The 18,399-nt window shown below is 38.0% G+C and overlaps 1 protein-coding gene across 7 annotated transcripts in view; it reads left to right on the forward strand.

Moving 5' to 3' along the window:
• The window catches only part of PIP5K1B (phosphatidylinositol-4-phosphate 5-kinase type 1 beta), a 285,086-nt gene that overhangs the window by 106,238 nt on the left and 160,449 nt on the right, over window positions 1-18,399 (forward strand). For all 7 annotated transcript variants that reach the window (XM_015594528.2, XM_015594529.2, XM_006918403.3 and 4 more), the window contains one exon: window positions 2,739-2,807. In XM_015594528.2, the coding sequence (XP_015450014.1) occupies window positions 2,739-2,807 (69 nt within the window). The remainder of the gene's footprint in view (window positions 1-2,738; window positions 2,808-18,399) is intronic.

Below are 18,399 nucleotides of genomic sequence, written 5' to 3' on the forward strand. Positions count from 1 at the left end.
AACTAAGGAGACTTAGAAGTGACCAAGGAGATAAGAGAAAAATAATTAAACCAAAAGAGCATGGGGCTCTAGAAGCAAAGTGAAGAAAATGAATCAAGGAAGAGGGAACAGTAGTCTGTGTTGATAATCTGATAGGTCAGGCAAAATGGGGCTTAGAATTTGCCTTTGGATTTGGCTATATGGAGGTTGTTGACCTTGATGAGTATGCTTTCGAGGCAGTGATGGGAGCAAAACCCTGACTGGAGAGCATTAAAGAGACTATGAGAAACGAAATTGGGGATTAAGAGCAGAGACATGTTTTTCAAGGAGTTTTGAAAAGTAAGGGGGAATAAGAAAGTGAGGGAGAAGTAGAGTGGAGAGAGAAGGCTTTTATTTTTTAGGATGGAGGAAATGGCAGAATGCCGATAGAAATGAAATAGATTAAAAAATTGATGATGAAAAGAGAAAAGTAAGAATTGCAGGAGTGATATCATTGAATAAATGAAAGGATAGGATCTGCATAATTTAAATAAGCTTTTTAATGTTTGGAACTTATTAACTTTTGTCACATTTATTGCTAATATTTTTCAGCTTGTTACTTGCCTTTTGGTTTATTCATAATCTATTTTGATATTAAGAAATTGATAATTTTGAATAGTCAAATTAATTAGTTTTTTCATTTTGACTCTTCTATAACTTTTAAGCTTATAAAAATTTTTACCTACTCAAGGGTCAAATATCAGATGAATACCTATATATTCTTAAAATGATTATATAATATGAGCTTTTGGGGCAGGGTCGATATAAGTTTTTGGTTTGCTTTATACTCTAAGTCTTATATTATAAAACCTTTCAGTGGAATATCCTCATTCCACTAATATATTATTCTAAACTCACCAAACTATTATGAAAAGACTGGGAAAATCAATTATTCTTTAAATGAATTAAGCAGATACAGCGTGGGAAGTAGTAGTGTGTGAGACATCTGTCCTTGAAAACTTCTTGTTCTAATATGGACAGATTGAATGGACACAAATGGAATTGAAACTTTATCTAAGAGAATGCGTTGATTGGTGGGCAGTGATATATAGGTCTAGTGAGGTCGGCTTGCCATGGTCCATTCTTTAATTTTCTTAGATGGTTTTTATCACATAAAGCTCATGGCAATGTGAGGAAAAGCTCTTTATTGCCAGAGCAAAGAAGTAGCTGACAAATTCTTAGGTTTAACACACACTATGTTTATTAAAAACTCAAGATTTAAAATGTACTTTAAAGGCTTATAAGAAAGTTGGAAGTTTTACTGCTCCTTGGTATATAGAATACTCCTCGTGCGATTTGAGATAAAACTCTTAGATATCACGGTTCCTTGATTATGAAGTTATTCTTTACCACATAAATAACTGGTTTTAAAAATTCAGATGAATTAAAATTTAAATGCAAAAATCTTATTAAAAAGTGAGAGAAATATGTTTAAATATCTAATATTTCCTCATGGAAAAAAAAATTTACCTAAAAGCATTGGAAGAAATCACAAAGATATTCAAATAGTTTTGAGTAGAAAAAATGTAAAACTTTTCTGTGTCATAGTTTTAAAACAAATTAAGAGACAGGAGCATGGAAAATATTAATAATGTGCTTGGAAGCAGCTTAATGACTTTAATACATAAAAATCAATAAGGAAACCACTACTATCAATAACTATATTAGGTAAAAAATCAATAACTAAAACATTAGATATATGGATAAAACAATAAAAAACTCGAAGAAATGCAAAGAGCTAAAAAAAAAGATGTGTAAACTATGTTAACCTTCATTATAAGATGAAAACTAAATTAGGGGGATGGTTTCTTACCCCTGTCAAATTAGAAAAGATAATTAAAGTGACAGTAGTCATTGCTAAGCACTTAATGAAGCCAGTTTCTACTCACTGCTGGCAGTGTAAATGAGTATATTCTTCTTAGAAAGAAATTTAGCAGTATGCAGTAAGAGCTTTCAATTTCTTAGTGGCCTAGTATTTCTAGGACTCTAGTCCAAGAAAACACTGAAGTTAGACAAAGATAGAGGTATAAAATAATTATTCGTAGAAGCAAAACCCTTGGACTACCTCAACTATCCTTCAATATTAGCATTAACTATAGTATTAATACACAGTTACGTTTACACAGTGGTATCTTGCAACTAGAAAAATTTTCTTACAATGAGATTTTTATAATCATATTAGAAAACACTTATTACATAAATATTCACTGAAAATGCTGGGTAAGATGGTATCATAATATTTTTAGTATGAAAGTATGTGGAACAAAAGGTAGAAGCAGATATGCAAACTGAATCGTGGAATTGCCCGAGGATAATAGAACTGAGTAGTTTTTTTTGTTCTGATTAATATTTTTTGGTACTTTCCAAATATTTTTATAGGAAGCATCTAAAACCAGAGAAGGTGTTTTTTAAGGCATTTTTTTTCTTTGTAGAAAGAAGCTTATATTCGTGTTATGAGCTTGGACCTGCATAGCCTCTTTCTTGTAGCATAACAAGTAAAGTATCCTGCCAAAATGATTTAAAAGTAGAAATTTGTTTTAGAAAGATTGGGGAACACTGATTTTTTTAGTATTCTATGAAATCTCCTCCTTTCTTAGAGACAACAGCAATAACAACAAAAACATAATTAACCAAAATAGATCCTCTAGTTAACAATACTGTTAGCATATTGTATTTCAGGGTAGAGTTGTAAACTCAAATAGGTACATTTTCTCTTGTAGATGTCGTCTGCTGCTGAAAATGGAGATGCAGCACCTGGAAAACAAAATGAGGAAAAAACCTATAAAAAGGTGAGTATTTTATTTTTTATCTTCATCTCAGAACAAAGAATGAATGCTTTTATTGCTTGGAATGTTAATATTGTTTGTTACAGGCCCTTTTTTTCCTCCAAAGCAGTTGCTGCCTTAGTTTGCTATTGCTGCTGTAATAAATTACCACAAATTTAGTGGCTTACACAGCACAAATATTTTATCCTACAATTCTGGAAGTAACTAGTCTGACGTGAGTTTCACTGGGCCAAAATCTAGGTGTCAGCAGGGCTGTATTCCTATCTGGAGACTCTGGAGGAGAGTCTATTTTCTTGTCTTTTCTAGCTTTTCCAGGCTGCCTGCATTCCTTATGTCATGATTCCCTTCCAATTTCAAAGCCAGCAAAAGCTGATCTTTCCCAGGCTGTATCAGCCTGATACTAAAGGACTCTTGTGACTATATCCTGCCCTCCTGGATAATCCAGGATAATCCTTGTATTTTAAAGTCAGCTGATTATCGACCTTAATTTCCTCTGAAACCTTAACTCCTCTTAACAACATTATATAACATTACATATTCAGAGGTCCCAAGGATTAGGACATGGACATCTTTGGCAGGCCATTTTTCTGCCTACCACAGCTACTATGATATAGAACAGCAGTCCCCAACCTTTTTGTCACCAGGGACTGGTGCTCCTATGAGAATCTAATGCCTGATGATCTGAGGTGGAGCTGAGGTAGTGATGCTAGTGCTGGGGAGCAGCTGCAAATACAGATGAAGCTTTGCTTGCTTGCCCGCTGCTCACCTCCCAATAGGCCATAGACTGTACCGGTCCATTGACTGGGCGTTGGGGACCCTTGATATAGACTATTAACAGAAGGTAGTTATTTGAAGACCCTTCTTAACTCAAAGAAGAAGGTGCTTATGGTGTGCAGTGTTCTGTGTTTTGTATGTGAATCTTTTAATTTACTTTCCACCAAAATTTTAAACATTCCCTACCTTTAAAAATTTTTTTTAAGATGAAATTCTGTTTTACTCCTTTCTAAGCCTCTCAGATTCTGTGTCTTCAGCCCATTTCACGAAAATCTCAATCCAGACTTCCCAGTGTTATCTTACCTAAACTAACCATTTTTTGATAAATTCTTGCCTTCTAGCAACCAAGCTAATGTTCAGAAACATTACTGGGAAATATATGTTCCCAAATGTGCCACCACTCCCGATTTTAAACTAGCTACGCATTTGAGCTTTTGAAAGTCCTTGCCTTCCTTCCCCTCTTGGGAGTGAGAGGTTTGTGGATTGAAGGTTTATTATAACTTAAGTTTTGCTTTTGCCTTTTACTCTTTAATGGATAGCTAGCAAGAAGTTCTGTCATGAAGTACAGGAGCCATCCGATCTGTCTACACATATTCAAATTGTGGATGTGTTTTCTCTTCCATTTTCATGTGAGAAAATATGCCCTTTTTCCTGGTATATCTTTTGTCCTCAGCTAAACCTAGCAATATAAACAGAAGATGTGTTATCCAAAGTGATGATGTAGTCGGGGAAGGATAAGGTAAAGATTCAAGCGCTCAGAAGCATGTGGCCAAAGACAATAGTATACCATTTTCAGACACAGGTGGTAAACCAAATCTTATCTCATTTATTCAAGATGCTTTGTAAATTCATTTAAGCATGAGACCAGCAGAGATGGTTAAATTTGCCAGCCTGTCGCTACTTCAGATCAGTTCCTCAGAGTTTTCTCAGTCAGCATCAAATGCAGCACTGTTCTTGACCAAATTCTGACCTATAGGAGGTCTTTAGTGATGTTAAAGTAATAGAATGTGACTGTGACATCTTAGAGTTTGCAAAAGTGTACCCTGCCTAAGAATTTAGTAAAGTAAGTTTCTAATAATATTATAGGTATGATTAATGTCTCTAACAGGATATTTGACTCAGCAATGTTGGGAAGGTTATAAAAACTCAAAAATCAGATATTAAGAGAGCAAATAATTCCAATAAGAGAAGATACAGGAAACTTAAGAGGACAAAAAAACACCAACAATTTTTTAATGTACGATGGCTTAAGGATCTTTTTGATGATCTCTGATTTTAAAAGGAACATAAACAACGAAGGAGGAGGTATGCAGCCTCTGTGTAAGAAAAGCACCGAAAAGGCAGCACAGTGCCTGGACTTCAGTTCTCAATAAACATGGTGTTGATATGCACAGTGAGAAGGGACCACTTAGAGAAAGTGTTGCTTTACTAATAAGTAAAAGCTCAGCGGAACTATTTCATTTAACTCTTCTCAATTAAGCAAAAAGATCCTCACACTGGTGATGTTCATGGTGGAGTTAGAAGAGGTGCTAATAAGGGTCACATTAGCTATTGCAAATATGTCCCCAAACCCAGATGAACCCTTTCCTAGGTGAAAGAACTTGAAATTAGAATAGAGAAACCACAGAGCGTGGGCTTTGAAAAACTGGGAGAATGGGAAAGTTGTGAAAAGGCAGGAGATAAGCAAATATCCCTATTTTCAAAAATGAGGAAATGGTACGTTCTGGAAACCAGGTGTGAGACTTTTCCTCAGCATATTTTGAGCATGGATTAATAAATATATGGCTTATGTACATTTGGAAAAGAAATACATCTTTCACAAACCTACATAACTTCATAAAGATATAGTTTATGTCAAATTAACTACATTTTCAATTACGAGAGAGTCATTAAATTAATCACAGATAAGGAGGATACTCTTGATTTAAAGGCACCTGGAAGGTTCTTATGGCATCCTTCCAAAGTAGAGAAGTGTGGATTAAATATTATGATTAGTGTGTTTGTACCCGGTTGGACTAATGTCCCCAGAGAATGGCCATTTTGCTCCTTATTCACTTAGTCTCCACCGGCATGACGCAAGAGTTGACCCTGTGTAGCTTAACGTTCTTTACCTCTGACCTTAATGAAAGCATAATAACTGTGCTTTTTCAAACATGCAAATGGCAAAACCCTGACAATGCTAGCTAACAGACTGGATGAGTGTCATCAAGGCCATCAACCATTTCATTAACTATTGTCCCTTTTACAAATACCTTAAAATTTACTTTTTTCTCTAGTCCTGAAGCCCTGACCTCAGGGTACATACCTGAGGTCAGGGCTACAGGACTAGCTTCTAAAAAGAAGCTTTGATGACTCATTGGGTTTTGCCTATGACTGAAACCATCTCTAGGCCCCAGGTTAAGAACCCCTGATCTAATAAGCTAGGCAATGAGAAGGATATCAAAGGAGTTTATAAGGAAGTTACAGTTGAGTGGAGAAGGGAAGACATGAAACAACTTTAGAACACAGTAGTCTATAATAAAGTGTTCAAAATAGGAGAAATCAGTGTGGGTTAGAGTTAACTAGCAGGCTTAGGCTTTCTGTATTAAGCCCCAGATTTATTGGGCATTTGCCAGCAACACTCAGCAGCATGAGCACTGTGGTTTCCATGTGTTTTTAGGGAACACTCAGTGTTCATGGGACAATGTGATGTGTTCTGAGTCTCCATTGTTTGCATATGATTATTTAGGCTGGCTGCTGCTTGTTCTTCTAGTCAACCATTTCCCTAATCCATTATCAGTTCTTGACAAGCCCAGAAAAAAATAGCTAAAGTCAGTTGGTGAGGTTAATGTCTTCAGCTAATGGTTAAAATAAGAATTTTGATTTTAGCTGCTTAAAACAAACATGTTGCCCATTAAGACCGTCATTAAGGGCTGCCTGGTTGTGTTTACAGAGTGCAGTGTTTCCATTCTCAGTTCATTTATTGAGTGTCTTCCATAAGAATTATAAACACAAAAGCTACAGGGGCCAGACAAGGAACAAGGGAATGAAATAACCAGGGCAAAAGTGGTAAACAGGAAAATACATACCTTCCAAAAAGGAGGCAGGTGGCACTCCGCTCCAGCTAATAGAGCTGTGCATGAATGCTCACCCAGGATTGCCAGATATACTGGTTTTTCAAGAAACAAAAATGTAGATTCTGATGTGAAATCTTCCAATTTTTAAAGATTGGTCAGCTGATTCAAAATTTCTCAAAAACACTTGAGAGAAAACACACTAGTGATCATCCGGCCCTCATGCAGAGGGCAGTTTGCAGCCTTCACTGTTTGGGTAGAGATGTGAAATAGGAGAGGATTCACTAGAATGTAAAAGCTAGTCCCTGCTTCCTATGACATTAGAACTTATTTAAGAGAAAAAATATGGGCTTGAGTGAAAAAAAATTAAATAATGATTCAAATTGGTGTTAAGTGCCAAGAGAAGTGGCATTTCACTTAATTCTCTAGCAAGTCCTGTTGAGCCCAAAGCTCATTACAGTCTTCTGGGAAAAAGTCCTTTTCTTGGACTTGTTCATTAGCAGAGCATTTTGCTGGAATACAAATTTCATTAGCTGTCTCATTGCTTTTTGTCATGGCAGAAAGTCTTACTCTTTAGGTGACTGTGTTGATTTACCTACTCATTTATCTCAATGATGGGAAATCTGATGCACACAGGCACAGAATCAAGGATGAACATGATTTGTTGGAGAGACAGGAGAGCCTGGCCTAGACACAGCTAAGCTTCAGTGTTTGGGGAAAGTAGCAGGCAATTTTGGACGTATGGGCTGCCTATAGATGACAGCCTTCGTTGCTGGTTTGAGGAGTTGTAGGCCAGCACTGTTTATTAGAACTTTCTGCAATGATGTAGGCCAGCACTGTTGTAGGCCAGCACTGTTTATTAGAACTTTCTGCAATGATGGTAATGTTCTATCATCTGTAATAATATAGTAGCTGCAAGCTGCATGTGGCTTTTGAGTATTCGAAATGTAGTCAGTGTGTCTGAGGAATGAGTTTTTAATTTTGACTTTAGTTCAATTTAAACAAGCATGTGTGGCTAAATGGCTGCCGTGTTGGACAGCATGGTACTAGGCAGTGAGGTACCACGACGTAGATTTGGAGATTAGTAATATGATAAAATGACAGTAAAAATCAAAATGAAGGCTGACCTGAAAGTTTCCAATCATAGTAACTACCAGAAATGTTCTGCCATTGATAGAACTAGAGAAGTTTGAGGAAGAGATTTTTTTTTTTTTAACTAGGTGATAAACTTGGAAGCAGAAGGTAGGGAGGGCATCACTTCACTTTAAGAGTAGTTTAAACTCATAAAATACTAATGCTGGAAATCTAAGTTTTCTATATTTTATATATGAAGAAATGCCCATCTCTCTCCCATCCTTCCAAAACAGAGGTCAGTGAGGTTCAATGACGTATCCCAGGTCACCCAATCAAGACAGGCGTTAGGCGGATTTTGTCGGGGAGATGATTAAAATCTGCAGCCATATGCTGTCTTGATTTTGTCCATCAGAATTGGTCAATGTTTCCCAATCACCTGGACGTGGACTGGCACAGGAAATTTTTACCACCACCATTTGAATGTCTTTCTCTCTCACCTCTCCACCCAAAAGTTGTCATTCCAGGCCTCTCGCCCCTCCCTCTTCTACTTCTTCTTCCATCTTGGGCCTGCCCACAGTAGACCCCCACTGAGAGATTCAGGTTTTGGTAACTACTGCAAGCTATCTTGAGTGTGGAGGTCGTCTGTCTTTAGCACCAACACCCCAACTGTGGATGTGCCAAATTAACCAATTTCTACCATGACAGGCAAACTGATGATAGCACTCAGAATGCTCTAGTAGGGAACTGACCAGACTAGGACACAAACAGGGTTCATTACTCAATTTTCTCAGTTTTTCCATTTTGTTTTGTTTTGTTTTTTTAAGACCTTGGCTGTCATTTAATTCCAGTGTCTCAGCAAGTTCCCTATCAGTTGAGGCAGGCAGCGATGAGGGAGAAGGGAATAACGCCTGCCCCTTACCACATTACAAGGAATGATGTATTTTATGACTTTTAAACATGAGTGAGGTAATAACTTAAAAGAAAGCATTTATTTAAATACAAGCTATTTTATAAAATATCTCTGGGAAAATGCACAGGCAACTGGTAACATTGGCTGCCTCCAGGAGAAGCAGGTAATGAGAATCTTGATTTGGGGGTGACTTCTGTATATGCCATTTATGCATATTTAATTTTGAACCATGTGAATGTTTTACCTACTCCAAAATGGAATGGCTGATATTTTAAGATGCGGGAGAGAGTGGCTGGCATATGCCCCAACCTCTCTTCCTTTCCTTCAGACTCTAGAAAGCCACCACTTCCATAAAACAAGATGCTTGCTTTCTGCCCTGGTGGGACTACACTCTGTAGCTTAACAGAAACATCTGTGTCTTTGCATTGAGCAGCAGTTATCATAAGTAGCAACCGCATTGGCCTCTAGGAAGAATGATCCTTTGGCATTCCAAGTGTTACTCCTAATTCTCTTTAATCCAAATCACCCTAACCCAGTGGTTGTCAGCCAGCACCACTTTTGCTTGCCCCCAAAGGGAACATTTGGCTATGTCTGAAAACATTTTTGATTGTCACAATTGGGGCCTGGTGCTATTGGCATGTAGGAGGTAGAGGCCAGCGATATTGTATCCTCCAATGCACAGAACAGAACACACAGCAAAGTTTATTGAAGTGCTAGTAGTAGCAAAGCTGTAAAACCTTGTTCAAACCAAACTATCCTTTTAAGTCGAGGCTATATGGATCCAGCTCTTCTAGATACTAGTTATATAACTTTAAGCATGTTCCCAAATTGATCTGAATCTTAATTTTGTATTTAATACCTACCCTAACTGGCTCGTAGTGCTATGAGAATCAAACTATTTAGCAGATGTGAACACATCCTGGGAAAAGTGGAATACCAATGAGTGAAGTCACTGTTTTTACTAGCAAAAGCAAGATCCCTCAGCCTTAGACATCTAGCCACATTAGTTCTGTTAGAACTGAGCATGGCAGCCAGTGCGACTGCCTCCCCCAGGGCTGGGGTTATGGGGAGAACAGTCACTTAGCATCCTGGTGCCGGTTCTAGTCTGGCCTGGGCACGGGAAGGTAGACAGTGGGTGCTGGAGCAGGACACTGTGTCCTTCCCAAGAGCAGTGACTTCAGAAATAAGAGTGAAAGGTGAGCTACCATTGTGTTTTTTAAATTAAGCAGCAAGGAGGTGAGCTGTGTCATTCGGAGAAGGGGAATTTTTAAATAATCCCTTTAGATTTAAAAGCACGTATAATCATACATTATTACCATCCACCCCTCTGCGCAGATCTTCCCTCCAAACCCCTCAGCTTTCACATAGGATCGCCTGTGCTCCTTCCTTGCAAAGTTCTAAAGCAAGCAATTTCAAATCTGCCTTTATAACTTTTAAGCAAGACTTTGCAGATAATTAAGCAAAAAATAATTGCAGCTTCAACTAGGAGGAATAGCCAACCCTCCTCTCAGGGTGTTCCCCCGAATCGTTCATTTCTAAGTGACCTCTTTGAGCAGTCACTTCGGAAGGCGTCTCTCCACGTTAAGCCACCCAGGTTTGCTGCACTTCTGTGTTCTGATTAACTAAGGACTGTCCATCTTTTAGTCCTGGATTCCAATAAATATAGCATTGGTATCCCCAAAATGTTCACTCTAGGAGAAAAAATTCTATACCCCGGGCTTGCTGTACAGCTTCTTTCAGGAGCAGCAATGGCCACTGCTTTATTGGGTTTGGTGTTAATGGCTGGCTGGCAGGCTGGGGGTTTTGGTGTTTATGCAGCCAGCTGGGACATCTCAGTTGGAGTTCCTGCTCTCAGGGCAGAGCGTTGCTTTTGTTTTCAAATCGAAAGGCTTGATAGACACAGGTAATCTGCATGTCTCCCTATGCAGCTTGGCCAAAAGGGTTCTGATCTGGCCAGCAGGCTCCTTGTCCCAAGGACTATGGCTTGTACATTTTTATTACTACTACCCCACTTCCCCTGCCTGGATACTTAATAGATATTTTTAAAGGTTGCTTAAATTTAGAATTCTGGAGTTGTTTGTTCTGGATTCCAAAAAAGACCTGCAATGTAGGTTAGGTTCTAGTCTTATATTTACTTAAATACCGTATCTACTTAACAAACACTAATCACTAATAGGACATATGCCATGTGATTATTCAGAATTTTTGCTGTTTATGGGATTAGAATCATTGACTGCTGGAAGAATTTTATTTATCAAATTACATTGAGTTTGTTCTAACCAGAAATCTATTCAGTGAATTAAAGCATAATCATTACCAATCGGAGGCAATTTTTAAAACTACGTTAAATATAAAAGCTAACATTTATTAGTGCTTCACATATGCCAGCCACTATTTTAAACACTTTAGAATTATTAACTTCTTTAATCTCGTAACAACCCTATGAGGTAATACTATTATTCCCATTTTACAGATGAGAAAACTGGGGTACAAATGTGTTAAGTAACCTTCAGGGTACACAAGTAAGTGGCAGAATAAGGCTGGTATTTTAACCCCGACTGTGTCTCTCTGGGGTCTGTGGGACCCTAACCACTCCAGTGTTGTCTGAACACTGTGACATTAAAATGGAAAATTCTCAATTATCTGCTAATATAGTAGAGACCATTGGCACAGATAATCCAGCCATTTTGGGAATGGGACAATAAATGAATAGAATTCAACAAATTTAAAACATGTTTTCCCAGATTCAGTGGGTGAAAAACCAGCTTTCCTCATCCAAAGTGTGTCTCCCCTACAAGTACAGAATCTGACAATAGCCTCAAGAATATCTTTTTCTAAAATGCACACAGTAATTTTGAAATGAAATATCGATTCCTTGCTCACTGTGAAAAACACTGGAAATGAAATGACGAGCAAAGTAATAATTTCAAAAGTTATTCTTGAGCAGAGAACTCAAAACTGACAGTAAGAGACGAGACCCACGTAAAAAGGGTAACATATTTTGGACTGTCAGATTAGGAGAACATGTTTTCAAACCCAACTGTTCTGTAGATTGTTACAGGAGAATAACTCACTAATGATCTGCTCGATAGCAAAAAAAAAAAAAAGATTTGATAAAATATTGGGCAAGACAGTGAATATTTTGAAAGTTATTTTCCCCTGTGGGAATCAAGTTCCCCCAGATAGTACACCTGTATTTTCTGGCTAGTTCCGTTCACTGTGGATCCTGTGTCTGCAACTTTTACTCTACCCTGAAAAGAAGATGAGGCAGCCCAGCCTGCTGCGTGAATGTCATCGCCTCTGAGACATTCAGCACATCGTGAAGGAGAGAAGAAAAAGAAGGTGGTTGTGGTGTCTGGAGACTGTAAATTAAAATTCTTGGTCCTCCTGTGTCTTTTATGCCCAACACCTGATACATACGTAAACCAGGACACCCAGAGACACAAATTGGGTTCAATTACAAGGAACATTTTTAACTGTTCATATGGTCTAACTGTACTTTTTCCCAGCAAAGAGAAGGTAACCTACTTTTACTTTTATGTCAGTCTTTCTGCTCATCCAGGTGCTGCTATCTCCTTTGTATTATGGATCAGGGAGCATTTGGTTATTGAATATAGAACTGAAATGTAGGCTGTCTAGGTGACATTCTAATTATCCTGAGTGAGTTTTTCATGTTGTGGCTTTGTCATTTTTAAGAGTGGGTCAGTGCCTGGGGTATAAGACGTACTTTTGATTGTATGTCCGTGCATTCATTCATTTATTCAGTTGATAAATACTTATTTACCTTGGCACCATGCCAGGCTTTGAAGGTAGGACAGAGGCCAAGACGTAGTCCCTGCCCTAATGCTTTCGTTGTCATGAAAGAGACAGTCCAGAAAAAGTAAACATTATAAAATAATTACTAACTTTAAAATTGCTGTGAAGAAAGTAAACAAGAGTAGGGATGATGCCTTTTAGATAAAGTATTTGGGAGTGGGGGGACTCTAAAGAGATGACACAGGGGCAGGGATTGCAAGTATGAGAAGGAGCCAGCTGACAGAGTGGAAGCAAGAGCGTTCTTAGCAGAGAGAACAGTATTTGCCAAGGCCTGTAGACAGGAAGGAGATTGATATATTCAAGGAACTGAAGGAGCAGCCAGTGCAGTGGAAGGTATTGAGTAAGGAAGCACAAGCTAGATGGAGTGAGAGCAGTAGCTCTTAACTAGGGCTGATTTTGTCTCCTAGGGGACATACAATGCTGTCACAATTGGGGGGAGTGTGGTGCTACTGGCATCTAGCGGTTAGAGCCCACAGATGCTCTTCCATATCCTACAATGTACAGGACAGCCGCTCCCTCCCTTACCCCCAACAAAGGACTATCTAGCCCCCAATGCCAATGATGATAATTAGAGAAACCCTGGGTTAGCGAAATAGGTAGTGGCCTGAGCTATCCACAGGAACTGGTGAAATATATTGAAAAAGAGGCCCCAGGACTGGGTAACACGCGTATTTTGCTTTACCTCTTAAGACCTACCGCAGAGTTGTATTTCTAAAACAGTTGTATTTCCATTACCTACACAGAAAATCTACACTCTGAAGCACAGTATATGAGTCCTTCATAGTCCGTTCCCAATGGGCGTGTCTTGGCTCATCTCCTCCTATTATCTTCAACACATGCCTGACTCCAGCCACACCAAGTATGTCCATCCCTGTTCTGGAATGAATATCTTCATTCCAGAAACAGCTCTATCATTGCTCTCCTTCACCCTCCCAGATAATGAATGTTAGTCACTCCTTCCCAGGCCTCCCTCAACACCCTGCATTGTCTCTGTTATATCATGGATGGCTTTGTTTTGTAATAATTGTTTACAGTTATGACCCACCAACTGCACCATGAGCAGCTGGAGAGCTAGGTCCTTGCCCAATCATCTTGACATCTGAAGAGTCCTGCACAGTGCTTCGCACATTGCGTTCAAGAGATGTATCACTTTTTTCTTCTTAATTCTAAAATTGTTATAGACTTTCCAGAGAGATATGTTCTTGAACCTACCATTCCGAATCTGCAATCAGAGGTGAGATATGTTGGGGGAAGGAAGAGGGGAGGGGAGGAAAGGGGTAGAATTTGAGCTTTGAATGTTTGAATTGCAGGAAGGACATTTGAAAGAGCTCAGTTCTGTCCTTTTGGCTTTTTCTGTTTCAAAGATGGTAGTGATTATCTGTGTCATGGGTCACTGTATGGCTCTTTGAAAGTTGGCTATTAATGTGGCATCTTTAAGTCCCTTGTCTATGGTCTACAGACTGCTGATAATCAGCCACTCATGGAAGAGCTTCGGCAACTAATTTAAGAAGGCAGTCTTTCCCAACTCTGTAACTGAAAGGTTCTATTCTTTCCAGATGTTGGCCCATTTAAAGACTGCCCCTGGGTAGATGCCAGTAATTGTCAGCGGGGATTGGGATTTGGGATTGGTTGGCAGCCCATTTCTCTAGCACAGCAGTATAGTAAACACCCTTTTCTTTGTAACATGAAAGACACAGGATCGATGATTTTTCAGGTTTGCTATTTCAAAGGGAGTAAGAGGAAATGATAACCTAGCAGTTTTAAAAGCAGTTACATCCCTCACAAAATCGTGGAGGAGTGTAGGATTTAAAGCTGTACTCAAGACCCTAAAGGTAGGCAGCGATGGAAGCCCTGGCCTTTATGTTCCTCCTTCCTTCCTCACCAGCAGTTGCCTGAGAAGGGGATCTGGCCAGGGCAGTCAAGCTGGCTCTGCCATTTTATGGGCACAGCCTCATACAAGACACTTAATGTCTGAGCACAACGATAGCACCTATGGTTTGAGTGTTAAATCTGAGGATGTATGAGAAGGTAGTTGGAAGATGGTAGTTGGCTGTACAAATATTAAATTGCTTCTGTTGTTGCTGGATCTCTACTCACCCCCAATGGAACTTAAGCCCCATGAGAGCAAGGACTCTGCAGACTGGGTAGGATTCTGCAATAGTTAGTGAAGGAACAGATATTTCCACATTTCCCATAGTGGGACATTGCTCAAATTTGGAATTCCAAATAGCTTGGAACTCTGTTCTCACTTGATGAAAGTCCCTGCTATTGAATATTAAGGTGATAGGTTGTTTTTAAAAAGCAATGAGATTCTATGGCAAAATGAAATCTAACATATGTCCATTAAAGACCACACACATACACACACACACCCCGCCCCTGCCCCAGAAAGGGAAAATGCTTTCTTTGCTCTCTCTCATATTAAATAAATTAAAAGTTTTCCGTTGTAGCTTTATTATCTCTCAGTGTCTGATTTAATTTGAGGAAACTATTTTGGACTTCAAGAGTCCCTTCTCCTCATCTATCTCTGCCGTTATATGTTCTAGCTACTCTTCCTGGGCCAGTGAGATTCTCCCAGGAAAAATAAAATGTTATCTCTCTAAGGACACAGGGTGCAATAGAATAGGATAACAGTGTATCATTGAAGACAGAAGGATGGGGGAAGTTGCGGGTGAGCAGGAAATGTCCAGCTTTTCATCGTATGTGTTTTTAAAAAATTATGGAAAAAATAAGCACAATCACTACAGTTTTCCCCCAAGATTATTTCCTTATTTTTAACTTAATTATTTTAAACTTGGAGACAAATCTATTCCATCATTTATTCTCCTGTGTTCTATGGGACATTGAATTTGGCTATAACTAATTATAAATTAGTGCCTTAAAGTTGTAATTACAAGAGACTTTGAAGCAGTAAAGTTTCATTTGTGAACAAAATCAAAGGATGGAGTCTTCTGAGATTTTGTTTGGTAAGACGAAATCCTGTTTTTCAAGCAAGTATTCAATGTAAAAATGTCCTAAGTTTCCATTTCCTTTCAGAATTGGGAGGTATATTAACTTCAGCTGCCTTGATGGTTATCTCTGTACTTTTTATTCATTAATTTATTTTTAAGCAATTTTTTGTGTGCATAGCACATTGGATAATTACATATATATTGCAAGTTTTTAAATTTGTATTTTTTTGGAGTGTGGTGGTCCTGAATTGTTTCAAGTGAGTTTACAGGTGGAAAGAAGCTACATAGCATCGTTGATTGATCCAGCCAATGAACGGGTGTCTTGTCATAAGCCAGGTGGCCTCACAGAGCCAAAGCAGATGTGGTAATTCTCAATGGGGCATCCTATGGCCCTTGGAATCACTTTGGGGACACATACAGTGGCTGATGCATAAGGCAGTGACTGGCCATGTTTGGGGTTCCAGGCCACAGCCCTTTTACTTTCGGGCTTCCCTCCCCATGAAGAAAGAATTTAAATGAACAATCTGCTCTTGAATAGAAAACAGTATCGCCATACATGCCCTTCCAGCTTATTGACCCAAACTCATCCTCACTAAGGTCATGTAACTCAGAGAGCACTGGGCACCCAATGGTCCAAAACAGCATCTTTGTTCTCAGCTTTCCAAGACTCCATGGCATGTATTTGATAAATCTAGGTACCTTCTTGTGTTAGCAGGGAATCAGCAATGAATACAAAGGACTTGGCCTGTGACCTCACTGAAGTTATTCTTCTGTTAAAGAGTCTGGGCATTTTAGCACTATTTCTGAATAACCTTTCAAAAAGGTTATTCCATATTAGACTCCCAGCTGATTTAGGGGAATGCCTGTTTTCCCAGCTCCTTACTAACAGTGACCACTATTCTTTTTAAAAATCTTTGTCAACTAGATAGGTGAAAATGCCTTAATTTTTATTTTAATTTGTATTCATTTTTATTCCTAGTATGACCAGTTTTTTCAGATTCATTTGTATGTTTTCTTTTGAGAATTATTTATGAATACCTTTTGCTGTTTTAGTCATAAAAGCTGCTTACATATTAAAGACATTGCATTTTTGTTGCAAATTTTTTTCTGGTTTTAAATTAGTTTTTAAATTTTGCTTACCTTTTTTTTAGATTCAAGCTTTTATAAAGTCCAGTTTGTTAATATTTCCCTTAAGGCTTTCATCTTTGCTCTCATTTCTAAATTTTGTGCTAATAATGCCTTGTTTAAATTATAATATTTGTAATGTAAGACTTTCCATGGTATTCTTAACTTTCAAAAATTTCCTGGTGATGTTTTTATATTTATTACTCTAATTGAACTTTAGAATCATAAAATAATTTCTTCTAAAAATATTTCATGTGATGTTTGTTGAAATTGTATTAAATTTTTTAATAAACTTAGCATCTTTAACTATCGAATCTTCTAAGAATGAAATGCTAATATATTTATTGTCTTTTATGCTTCTCAGTAAGTTTTTATTTACTTCAGAGATTTTGTCCCTATTTTTGTTAAATATATTCCCAAGTAACTTATATGGGGATTTAAAAAAATTTTTTTTTTAGTTAATTTTTTTATGGTGACATTGGTTAACAAAATCCAGTAAGTTTCAGCTGTACACTTTAACAATAATATATACTTCAACAGTAAGGCATATATATGTTTACACTACGTGTTCACCTACATAGATTTCTTCCTGTCACCACATATTTGTCCCCTTTACCCCATCTACCTCCCCCCTACCCTCTGGTAACCACTAGTCTATTGTCCATGTCCATGAGTTTCTGTTTGTTGGTTCTGCTCATTTGTTCCTTTTAGGTTTATATCCCACATATAAGTGATAGCATTTGATTTTCAACTTTTTCTGTCTGGCTTATTTCGCTTAGCATGATTATCTCGAGGTCTATCCATGGCAGTATTTCATCTCTTCTTATGGCTGAGTAATGTTCCATTGTATATGTACTACAGCTTCTTTAGCCAATCATCTATTGTAGGATACTTCAGTTGTTTCCATGTCCTGGCCACCGTGAATAATGCTGCTATGAACATGGGTGTACAAATATCTTTTTGGATATGGGTTTTCAAGTCTTTAGGGTAAATACCCAGTAGACGGATTGCTGGATCATATGGTAGATCAAGTCTTAGTTTTCTGAGGAACCACCATACTGTTTTCCATAGTGGCTGTACCAATTTGCAGTCCCGCCAGCAGTGTATGAGGGTTCCTTTTTCTCCACATTCTCTCCAGGATTTGTAATTACTTGTCCTGTTGATTATAGCTATTCTAACAGGTGTGAGATGGTATCTCATTGTGGTTTTGATTTGCATTTCCCTAATAGCTGATGACATTGAACATCTTTTCATATATTTGTTGGCCATTTGTATGTCCTCTAGGGAGAAGTGTCTGTTCAGGTCCTCTGCCCATTTTTTGATTGGATCATTTGTTTTTTGTTGTTGTTGTTATTGAGTTGTATGAGTCCTCTGTATATTTTGGATATTAGGCCCTTATCAGAGGCGATGCTTGCAAATATATTTTCCCATTCGGATGGTTGTCTCCTTGTTGATGATTTATTTTGCTGAGCAGAAGCTTTTTAGTTGATGTAGTCCCATTCATTTATTTTAGCTTTTACTTCCCTTACGTTTGAGGTCAAATTCATAAAATCTTCTCTTTAAGTCCAAGGTCCTTGACTTCTCTATGCATTTTATTGTTTCAGGTCTTATATTCAGGTCCTGAATCCATTTTGAGTTAATTTTGGTGTGTGATGATAGACAGCAGTCTAGTTTCATTCTTTTGCAGGTGGCCTTCCAGTTTTCGTGGGGATTTTATGTTGTTATTGTTTTGGGATCTTTTTCCCCTAATATGAATAACAGTCTTTTAGTTTTTATTAATTACATTTTTTAGCTGGGAATGTATGAGACTTAGATTTGTATAAATTTATTTTGTAAACTGCCAACTTGATTTTTTCAGGCTATTCCACTAGGTCCATGATTGATTCTTGGGT

The sequence above is a fragment of the Pteropus alecto genome, unplaced genomic scaffold, assembly GCF_000325575.1.
Source record: "Pteropus alecto unplaced genomic scaffold, ASM32557v1 scaffold95, whole genome shotgun sequence".
NCBI classification, from domain to species: domain Eukaryota; kingdom Metazoa; phylum Chordata; class Mammalia; order Chiroptera; family Pteropodidae; genus Pteropus; species Pteropus alecto.